The sequence below is a fragment of the Theropithecus gelada genome, chromosome 11, assembly GCF_003255815.1.
Source record: "Theropithecus gelada isolate Dixy chromosome 11, Tgel_1.0, whole genome shotgun sequence".
NCBI lineage: Eukaryota > Metazoa > Chordata > Mammalia > Primates > Cercopithecidae > Theropithecus > Theropithecus gelada.
This window is the reverse complement of record NC_037679.1, coordinates 97,545,327-97,556,294: the sequence shown is the minus strand read 5'-3', so window position 1 is coordinate 97,556,294 and position 10,968 is coordinate 97,545,327. Positions and strand designations below refer to the sequence as shown.

Genomic DNA, 10,968 nt, shown 5'->3' with positions numbered 1-10,968 from the left:
AAAAAAAAAAAAAAAAAAAAAAAAAAAAAAAAATCCAAAGGACTCTGAAAACAAAGTCTCTCTCTCTCTCTCTCTTTTTTTTTTTTTTGTAATGGGATTTCATTCTGTTGCCCAGGCTGGAGTACAATGGTGCCCTCTGCAGCCTCGACCTCCCTGACACAAGTGATCCTCGTGCCTCAGCCTCCTGAGTAGCTGGGACTACAGGTGTGTGTCACAACACCTGGCTATCGTTTTTTGTTTGTTTGTTTCCAAGTTTGGGACTAAAACTCAATTTGGCAGCAAAACCTGACCCGAACTGATGGAATTTGTCATCTTTAGTTATCCACTTACCATCAGATCAATCTGTTTAGCTGCAGAAATCTTAATGTTTGTTAATAGGGGGTTATCCTGGTCCATAAAGGGAGGAAGAGGAGGAGATATTACCTAATACTGGGTCCATGGACTACATAGCCTTAAAAAATCTATAAAATTTCAAAACACAGCTGGCTCCAAGGGTTATAGATAAGGGACTCTGGGTTTGATCTGAAAAGGGGTTCAGTTGGGGGGTAGAATTTTGATGTTTGGAAGGGATGTGGAGGGACGTTATGAAGAGGAAGCCTCACGCTATACCACCTTGGGTCTCGGTGTAAGTCATTATCAACCATTACATTTGCTTTAAAGCAGAGATGACTTGCATTTCTGATAACTACTTTCTCTTAATTCATGATTCACACACATTTGGAGGGCTGGGCTTTCTGGGTTTGGTTTTTTCCCCTGGTACCAATCCCCGCCTTTTCCCACAAATCACCTGACTTCCCCGAAAACTCAGAAACACGCCCTTTGGCTGAAAAATAGCATTAAGCAATCGGTGAAATTCCCCATTCCTCTTTTCCCGCTTGGAGCCCTGGATAGAGGCCTCTCAGGCCTGGGAGGAGGATGCTATCCTTGTTTCAAAAGCAGAGGGAGCTCCAAGATCAAGGCTGAGTTACTCTTTCCCTATGTCATGGGCTCCCAGCCCCCTCTGTTTAGATCAGGGAATTTCAGACATGCACACTCTTAGGAACAGAACCCGGACAGGGAGGCTGACCGGAGGTCCCTGCAGAGGGAGCGTCAAGGCCCTGTGCCGCTGTCCCCGGGGGCCGGAGGGGTTGCCCAGCATGCCCACTGGCCGGAGACAGGGGACTGACCCACTTGCTCCTACCAGCTTCTGAAGGTAAAATCCTGACAAACGACGAGCAGAGCTTTGATGCAGGAAGAAAGAAAGGCAGAGAACTTCACGTAGGAGGGCTTGGGGCAGTGATAGAGGGCTGACAAAGGCAACATAAAAAAAAGGCAGAATATAGGCAACCTATTTCTCTTAGGCTCACCCCATCCACCCCTACTTCACCCCCTTACCTACCACTGTTTTCAGGGTTAAAGCAGTTTTAGCAAGACTTTACTAGGAACTGTGGGGAGATAGCTTATATTTTCAGTAAGTTGGCAGGGGAGCGGGGGTGGCAGCAGGGACAAACCCCAAAGAAACTCTGGAAAACGAATGTAGGAAGTGTTTATGTTCCTTGTCATTTGGCTGTCCCTTTTCTCCTTCCTCACGCAACCCTGTCTCAGTGGGGCAGCACTTCCTTCCCAGACTGCTTGTTCCAAGGCCCCTGACTTCCCCTAGTGAAAGAAGCTCCTGCCTCCATCCGTGGGCGTTGGGAGCATCAACGGAGATGCACGCAATGATAAACAGCAGACAGGGCTGCTTGAGGAGATAAGGAGATCATGGTTAAAGAAGAGGGGCTGTCCTAGATGGATGGTCATGATGCGCGAAGACTGCTGAAAACCCGAGTGGAAATGGGAGCATTGTTCTTGAGGGCAGGAGAGAGACTGATACCGTCGGGGTGGGGCTGGTGGAGGACAACAGAGGAAGAAGAAAACTGGGAGAAAGTACTCGATTCCTTTGGAGAAAAATTAGGAGAAAGTCCAGAGAAGCAAGGAGGGAAGGATACAATTTAGTTATAGTCTAGAAAGTTAGTTGAAGTTGAACTAAGGGGGGTGTGAGGGGCCCGGTGCCATGCGGCGATGTTGGTGATATGGCGCTGTTTAACCTGTGTGTTATCCCTTTGAAGGTGACACTGAGCCCCAGGTGACGCCACACCACCAAAGAAGGTGCCTGTGTTTGTCAGACAAATACAGCCAGGCCTGCCACCCCTTAGGCTCCAAAGTCCCGAGGTCCAGAAAGCCAGGACCAAGAGACAGGCAGCTCACCAGGGCGGACGAATCGCCAGAGATGTGGTAAGTCATCAAGGGTCTCCAGAGGTTACACAGACTCTATTCCCTTCATCTTCTCAAGAAAAGTGCTCATGGGCCAGGCATGATGGCTCACGCCTACAATCCCAGCACTTTAGGAGACCGAGGCAGGAGCATTGCTTGAGCCCAGGACTTTGAGACCAGCCTGGGCAACATAAGGAGACCCTGTCTCTATTAAAAAAAAAAAAAAAAAAAATGAGCCCAGTGTGGTGCATGTCATCTGTGGTCCCAGCTACTCAAAAGGCTGAGGTAGTAAAATCACTTGAGCGCAGGAGGTCAAGGCTGCAGTGAGCTGAGATCGCACCACTGCACTCCAGCCTGGGCGACAGAGTGAGACCCTGTCTGAAAAAAAAAAAAAAAAAAAAAAGGGGGCTCTTATCTGAAGCCTGGGTTTTGGTTTGACCTGGGCCTTTTCTTTATTCCGACCTAAGATTCTCCCCCATGGCCGACCGACTGACTACCTCTATCTTCTTCCCTCTTTCTTCTGCCTCTGACAAATAGCGCTTTCTGTCCTAGGCTACTAGTGCCTGGGTCACCCGCCAATCTATGCCTCTTTTTTTTCAGGTGCATTATCCTGTTTTCCCTTTTGGCATGGGTTTATGCTGAGCCTACCATGTATGGGGAGATCCTGTCCCCTAACTATCCTCAGGCATACCCCAGTGAGGTAGAGAAATCTTGGGACATAGAAGTTCCTGAAGGGTATGGGATTCACCTCTACTTCACCCATCTGGACATAGAGCTGTCAGAGAACTGTGCGTATGACTCAGTGCAGGTATGTTATAAGCACGAAAAGAATAGAGAGAGAAGACCAGGGCTGAGGTAGTGGAATAAGGATGTGGGAGGGAGAGCCACCTGTACTCACAGTGAACTGAAGTCAAGTCCTAGGGGCATAAATGTTCTACTCTCTCTGTCCCTTCTCTTACCTCCATACCAAAATATTACCCTTTCCTAGCTTTTTTATTGTTGCTGTTGACTCTTCTCTTAGATAATGTCAGGAGACATTGAAGAAGGGAGGCTCTGTGGACAGAGGACCAGTAACAATCCCCACTCTCCAATTGTGGAAGAGTTCCAAGTCCCATACAACAAACTCCAGGTGATCTTTAAGTCAGACTTTTCCAATGAAGAGCGTTTTACGGGGTTTGCTGCATACTATGTTGCCACAGGTAAGGCTCACCTTTCTGCATGTGCCTTATTGACCCAGCTAAAAGATTAGAAGTGAGAAATCCGCTGAGCAACACGTTGAATGAGGATTCTGTTTGTAATTCATACAAAAAGTGTTGACTTGGCCTGGGTCCCTCCATAAATCACTTTTATGAAATTCAAATGCATGATCACATCTTAGTGGTGACGATGATAATGGTAATAACACATATTACATAATACACAGTAATTTATTGAGAGCCACTGTAAACTGGGTATGTGCCGGGGATTTTTCCTATTTTAACACAATCATCACTTGAACCCTTCAAGGTAGGTGTTATTTGCTCCATATAAAGATGAAGAAAATATAGACTAGGAAAGTTAATAACTTGCCAAGAATCACACGAGGAATGTGTAGTATTTAAACCCATTCAATATATGGCATTCAAACCTTCAAATTCTGGGTACTTCTGTATCTCTCTCCAGGTTAAAATGAAGCTAGGACATCTCATAAAGCCAAACTATTGTTTAGATTTGATAGAAGGACCAACATCATATAAAGCAATGAATGTACTGATTCCTCCCTGCAGAAGGCATCATCATGATGTTTACCTTGCAGAGCGTCATCCCTGGAGCTGAAACGCTCTGTACATGAGAAAAGTCAAGGATCTCTGACATTAAGAGCGCCCTAGGCCAGGCGTGGTGGCTCATGCCTGTAATCCCAGCACTTTGGGAGGCTGAGGCGGGTGGATTACTGGAGGCCAGGAGTTAAAGACCAGCCTCGCCAACGTGGTGAAATCCTGTATCTATTAAAAATACAAAATATTAACCAGGTCTGTGGTGCGTGCTTGTGTTCCCAGCTCCTCAGGAGGTGGAGGCATGAGACTTGCTTGAACCCGGGAGGTGGAGGTTGCAGTGAGCCGAGATCGCACCACTGCACTCCAGCCTGGGTGAGAGAGTGAGGCTATGTCACATACACACACACACACACACACACGCACGCACACACGAGCTCCCTTATAGCTGGTTCAACTCTGGAATCATATGTCAGGAGAGTAATATAGAATAATACTGGCCCGACATGCGATCCCTTGAGGGATCTTTAAGCAACAGGCCTTTCCTACTTTTTCTTACCCTTATGGTTTTAGGTTTAACCTCATTCTGCCTTCTTGGTGTTTGTTCTTGACCTCAGCCTCTCTCTACTCTTTGTAGACATAAATGAATGCACAGATTTTGTAGATGCCCCTTGTAGCCACTTCTGCAACAATTTCATTGGTGGTTACTTCTGCTCCTGCCCCCCGGAATATTTCCTCCATGATGACATGAAGAATTGTGGAGGTGAGCTTGGTGTTAAGAGGGTTGCATGTTCCCTGGGATTTGGAATGGCTGAGGCCCCAGAAAGGGCTTTGTCCACCCTTCCAACTTCTGTTAGGCCCAGCCTTCATTTGGCATTTATTCCTTTTTTATTTTAAAATTTACTTGTTTGTTTGTTTGTTTGTTTATTTATTTATTTATTTATTTATTTATTTTAAGAATTTCAGTAGTTTTGGGGGTACTGGTGGTTTTTGGTTACATGGATGAGTTCTTTAGTGGTCAATTCTGAGATTTTATTGTACCTGTTACCCGAGCAGTGTACACTATACCCAATGTGCAGTTTTCTCGCCCCCCTTTCAACCTCCTCCCACACTGAGTCCACAGAGTCCATTATATCACTCAGTATTGGCATCTATTCTTAGTTACTCATAAGCTGAGATGAAGCCACAAGAAGGGAGGAAGATAAGACTACAGGGTAAAGTTAGTTAATTGGAGAAAAGAGATAGATGTCTGTAAAGAGTCTACTGGGGGCTGTTCATAACCAGGAAAGGCTCCATCCTAAGCAGAGTGATGGAAACCTAATAGGACTTGGGTGTTCCTGCTGATATCTACTGCATGTGTAATTGCTGCATCCCTCCAGTTAGGGCGGGGATCTCTGGTTAGTTTGAATGGAGAACTGTCAGTTTCTGAGAGAAGGAATCATAGAATAGTGCAGGAATTCCTTTGTTTGACGCCGTATTTGATTCTCCCTTTCACTTTTTCTCTCTTAGTTAATTGCAGTGGGGATGTATTCACTGCACTGATTGGGGAGATTGCAAGTCCCAATTATCCCAAACCGTATCCAGAGAACTCAAGGTGTGAATACCAGATCCGGCTGGAGGAAGGGTTCCAAGTGGTGGTGACTGTGCGGAGAGAAGATTTTGATGTGGAACCAGCTGACTCAAAGGGAAACTGCCTTGACAGTTTAGTTGTGCGTGACGGTTGATTAATACCCCCACCCTCAACTTACACAAAGAGATCTCTCCCTGAAGACAAAGAAAAATTTTTTTTGAGACAGGGTCTTGCTCTTTTGCTCAAGCTGGAGTGCAGTGGTGCAAGCACGGCTCACTGTAGCGTTGACCTCTTGGACTCAAGCAAGCCTCCCACCTCAGCCTCCTGAATAGCTAGGCCCACAGGCGTGTGCCACCATACCCAGCTAATATTTTTATTGTTGTTTGTTTGTTTATTTATTTATTTATTTATTTATTTATTTACAGAGATAGGGTTTTGCTATGTTGCTCAGGTTGGCCTGAAACTCCCGACCTCAAGCAATGCTCCCACCTCAGCCTCCCAAAGTGCTGGGATTATAGGCGTGAGCCACTGCACTCAGCCTAAAGATAAAATTATCTTTTCTCCTGACCCTTATTTTCCTTCTTCTTATTTTATGTGACATTCAGTGCCTCTCTTATTTTTATCTCCCATCTTCCAATTTTACCTCTTTCCTTTAGTTCTTTCCCTCTTCTGATTTCATCATTTCGTTCAGTTTGTTGCAGGAGATCAGCAATTTGGTCCTTACTGCGGTCATGGATTCCCTGGGCCACTAAATATTGAAACCAAGAGTAATGTTCTTGATATCATCTTCCAAACTGATCTAACAGGGCAAAACAAGGGCTGGAAACTTCGCTACCATGGAGATCGTGAGTAACCTAGAAGTACCTCTTTGGTTGGTGATACCAAAGTCCCCAAACAATGTGGGATCAAAGCAGGTAGATGATCCAGGCACAATGGAAGTACCTGTGATCTCAGCTACCAGGGGAGGCTGAGGCAGGAGGATCCCTTGAGTCCGGGAAGTAGGAGTCTGAGTCCACTCTGGGCAACAGAGCAAAACTTTGTCTCTAAAACAAAACAAAAACAAAGCAACAATAATTTAAAAAACAGATAGATTGTTGTTCTGATAGTATCCTGAGATACTTCACTTCCTCAGGAAAATCTAAACCAGTCAATGGTTGCTAGGAATGCCTCAACCCCTAGTAATCCTTTAACTAGACCTGAGAGTGCAGACAGCTTGGGGGTGGTTAGTTGGTAATGCCATATGATTTTAGACATCTGCTGTATTGGAATGTTAAGCATCAGGAATGAGGACAACTGGATGATTTTAGAAAGTGTGAGAATGATGTAAATAGAATGAGAGTCTTCAACTATTTAGTAACGTTTTTTTCTTGCCCCAACTTCTGTTCTTTCAAGCAATCCCCTGTCCTAAAGAAGAAACTCCCACTTCTGTTTGGGAGCCTGCGAAGGCAAAATATGTGTTTAGAGATGTGGTGCGGATAACCTGTCTGGATGGGTTTGAAGTTGTGGAGGTAAAGTACCATCTTGGCTTCTCCCCAATCCCTGGCCCCAGATCAGGATGAGCAGACTGAAATTGTCCAGTTGTTTACCAACGTAAGTGTGTGATCAAGGTATAACGCCTTTCCCATAAACACGACAGCTTAAGATCTGTAGTTCTCCCTTGTGAGTCATGGAGCTCCCTGGCCAGCTTGGCATTCTCTCTCTGCCTTCAGTCTTCTTGGGGAAAGGGAGTTGACACGTTGGGGCAGAGCTGTCTGTCAGCCTCATCTCCTGGGTGCTTTGGGTCAGTCTGCTAAGATGTTCCCAAGCTTCTTGTGGTGAGGACTCCTCATTGATCCAAGGCCAGAGATCAATTCCAGTTTTGATTTTGGTTTCCCATATCTCTCTTCAGAAATAAGTGGTGATGTTTGTTATTCTCCAGGGACGTGTTGGTGCAACATCTTTCCATTCGACTTGTCAAAGCAATGGAAAGTGGAGTAATTCCAAACTGAAATGTCAACGTACGTGTCTCTTCAAAGTGGAAGTCTTTCTTTTTCTCTCAGAGAGAATGGAAAGATCAGCACATCCAAATTCAGATGCATGGTTTCCTCTTAGGCATGGAGGGAGTGGGTTGGGTTTTTGAAGGGAAGCCAGTCATGGAGGCTTTTCTAGTCCAGCCCCGAATCTGTTCCCAGGCCAACTAGATCAGCAAGTTTCTTTCCAAGAAAGGGGCTATGGGATAGGTCGAGTTAATAGCCCCATGTGGGTGCATTTGTGGCTTCCACTGGGCCTTCACCAATCACTGAGAACCAGGCTCTTCACTACGGCTTTCATGGGGCCATCTGAGTTGGTATCTCAGTGGGCCAGAGACCTGAGAATTGCCAGTTGGGGAGGATGGCCACAGAGAGGCTGGTGTGGGGAGGTTCATCCCAGGTGTGCCTGTGGATATGGGGTGGGGAAGCAGTGAGGATGAAACTGGCCCCATGACTCCTCCTTGGAGGAAGTGGCTGTCCTGACCATCACTCTCCTTCCTTCGTCTGGTAGCTGTGGACTGTGGCATTCCTGAATCCATTGAGAATGGTAAAGTTGAAGACCCAGAGAGCACTTTGTTTGGTTCTGTCACCCGCTACACTTGTGAGGAGCCCTATTACTACATGGAAAATGGAGGAAATGGTAGGTTTCTTCTACTGGAGAAGAGAGAGAGTGAGAAGGTGTTGGAGGGTGAATAGCATAATCTGTCTGTGCCAGAGAGAGTTTGGAGACAAATGAAGGCGATAGGACAGACATTGTTCATCCCCTTGGCTTCATCCAAAGATACAGTTTTCATATGGAGCAGGGCAGGCTCAGGGCAGCACCAGTCACAGGGAATCATAGAGGTCACCAGCTCAGCTTCACAGCTGCTGCAGGAATTCCCCTACAACATCCATTTCATGGGATTACCCACCTTTGGACCAGTTATTTCATGTAAAACCCACAGGAGCAATGCCTCCCTCTTCAAGACAGCAAGCTACACTGACTGGCTTTCTTGATGTAGAGGCTTTGGTCGTGCTAGATGAAGGGCTGGATGAGACACTATACATTCTCTGCATTGCTTTGTATTTTATTTTCCCACTTTCCCAATGCCTTCTTTCCTTCTGCTTTGGAGATGTTCCCTTTGTCTCCCCTGGTGGGCTAGAGGCCTGAGAGATTGTTTGGAGGAAGATATTTTTTTTCTGGCTGATTTAATCTGATTTACTACTTGAATCCCAGAGGAGCTGAGGCTCTGAAGGAATGGGGCGGGCTGTGGGGGAATGGAAGAGGGAGGGAAGATGCGGTAGTGAGTGTGGCCTGTGTTCTCTGTGCTATTCCAGGGCAGTATCACTGTGCTAGTAATGGGAGCTGGGTGAATGAGGCGCTGAGCCCAGAGCTGCCGAAATGCGTTCCAGGTAAGGAGGACCGAGGCTTGGGGAGAGATGATAGGCATGGGTGAATGGGAGTCACCTTCTGAAAGCAGCTGTAACCCTCTTGGGAAAGGACTGAACAGTGGCCTGCCAGAGTCCAGCTCAGTGAGGTGGCAGTAGCACTGTGCCGTGGGCTGTCGAGGCTGTGGGGAACCTCCTCAGCTACACTGAAGCCAGGCCGACTGCAAGGAAATATAAGCGTCAGCCAGCGACAGTTGGTGTCTGGTAATGTAGCTGCAACAAGAAGATACAGAACTGCTAAAAACAGGGCCTGAAAACTGAGAGTGAGTAATCAACATCCGGAAACAAGACTAGTTAAATAACCTAGTTATTATATTAAAAGTTTATATGGCAGCAAGATATCAAGGAATTCAAGGAACGAGGAAGATCAAAGTTGGGTAGCAGAAGGCTGGGTCAAATCCAGTAGGATGAAGACCATCCTGGTTGTTACTGAGAACTAAAGACCAAGTTTATTTGTTGTGTTTATTATCTCATTCATGTCCTTGTAACAGCCCCGTGAGCTAGGTGTCATTAGTCTTATTTGACTGGTCAATGGGTGGGTGCAAGTTCGCAGAGTTAGCGAGTTGCGAAGGCAGGCTTTGAGCCCAGGTGTGTCTAAGTCCAAAGCCTGTTGTGCTCAACTTGGAGTCCCTCCAGGCTGTCTAGCAAGGGATTTAGGTAAGCAGCTTCACTTGAATTCAGTTATTAGTATAACTGAATGGTAATGGCACCAGTCACTGGGAGTGAGAGGTCAAGGCCAAAGAAGGGACCCCCCTCTCTACTTCCTAGGCTGACCTGTGGTTTACTAGGAGGGACTCAGGTGCAACTAGGACTCCAGTAAAGAAGGCGATTAAAGTTTGATCTGGGCATCTGAAGAAGGCAGAAAGCTTCCCTCCTCCACCATCTGTGTGAGAAAAGGGTTTCCAGCCCTGGCTCTTGTTTGGGCGCTGGCCTCACATGCCGAGTTGGGAGGTGCAAGGGGGACCCCTGCCTCCAGAGGGGCTGTGGGTCACACTGTGGATAGCGTGAGGCACCAGTGCATCTGGACTCAGTGATTCACACACTGCCTCTGGTTAACTGAGCTCTGCCATGAGCCTGCTATGACATCGGCAAAGCAGGGTGTTTAGGTAAGACCAGGGTGGGTCAGGTATTGAACTTGTTGACCAAATAGGGTTGACCATTTTGTACTAGAGAACCCTGCAACCTAGCAGGTAAAATTCTTTGAGTGGTTGGAGGATTTGCAGGAAGCCAGTATCATTTCTTGCTCCTTCCCCGTGTTTTTTTTTTTTTATTTCTTCCTAGTCTGTGGAGTCCCCAGAGAACCTTTTGAAGGAAAACAGAGGATAATTGGCGGATCCGATGCAGATATTAAAAACTTCCCCTGGCAAGTCTTCTTTGACAACCCGTGGGCTGGTGGAGCGCTCATTGATGAGTACTGGGTGCTGACGGCAGCTCATGTTGTGGAGGGAAACCAGGAGCCAACAATGTATGTTGGGTCCACCTCAGTGCAGACCTCACGGCTGGCAAAATCCAAGATGCTGACTTCTGAGCGTGTGTTTATTCATCCGGGATGGAAGCTGCTGGAAGTCCCAGAAGCACGAACAAATTTTGATAATGACATTGCACTGGTGCAGCTGAAAGACCCAGTGAAAATGGGACCCACCGTCGCCCCCATCTGCCTACCAGGCACCTCTTCTGACTACAACCTCATGGATGGGGACCTGGGACTGATCGCAGGCTGGGGCCGAACAGAGAAGAGAGATCGCGCTCTTCGCCTCAAAGCGGCAAGGTTACCTGTAGCTCCTTTAAGAAAGTGTAGAGAAGTGAAAGTGGAAAACCCCAAAGCAGATGCAGGGGCCTATGTTTTCACTCCTAACATGATCTGTGCTGGAGGAGAGAAGGGCATGGATAGCTGTAAAGGGGACAGTGGTGGGGCCTTTGCTGTACAGGATCCCAATGACAAGGCCAAATTCTATGTAGCTGGCCTGGTGTCCTGGGG

The 10,968-nt window shown here is 46.9% G+C and overlaps 1 protein-coding gene across 1 annotated transcript; it reads left to right on the top strand.

Moving 5' to 3' along the window:
- Positions 1-657: 657 nt before the first annotated feature.
- C1S (complement C1s) lies at positions 658-10,963 on the top strand (the record flags this gene model as incomplete). Its single annotated transcript, XM_025401821.1, has 11 exons — positions 658-2,253; positions 2,833-3,040; positions 3,254-3,431; positions 4,621-4,746; positions 5,493-5,692; positions 6,245-6,398; positions 6,946-7,061; positions 7,472-7,550; positions 8,074-8,202; positions 8,880-8,954; positions 10,272-10,963. Coding segments are annotated over exons 1-11 (1,962 nt in total), but the record flags the coding sequence as incomplete, so codon positions are not given.
- Positions 10,964-10,968: the final 5 nt, after the last annotated feature.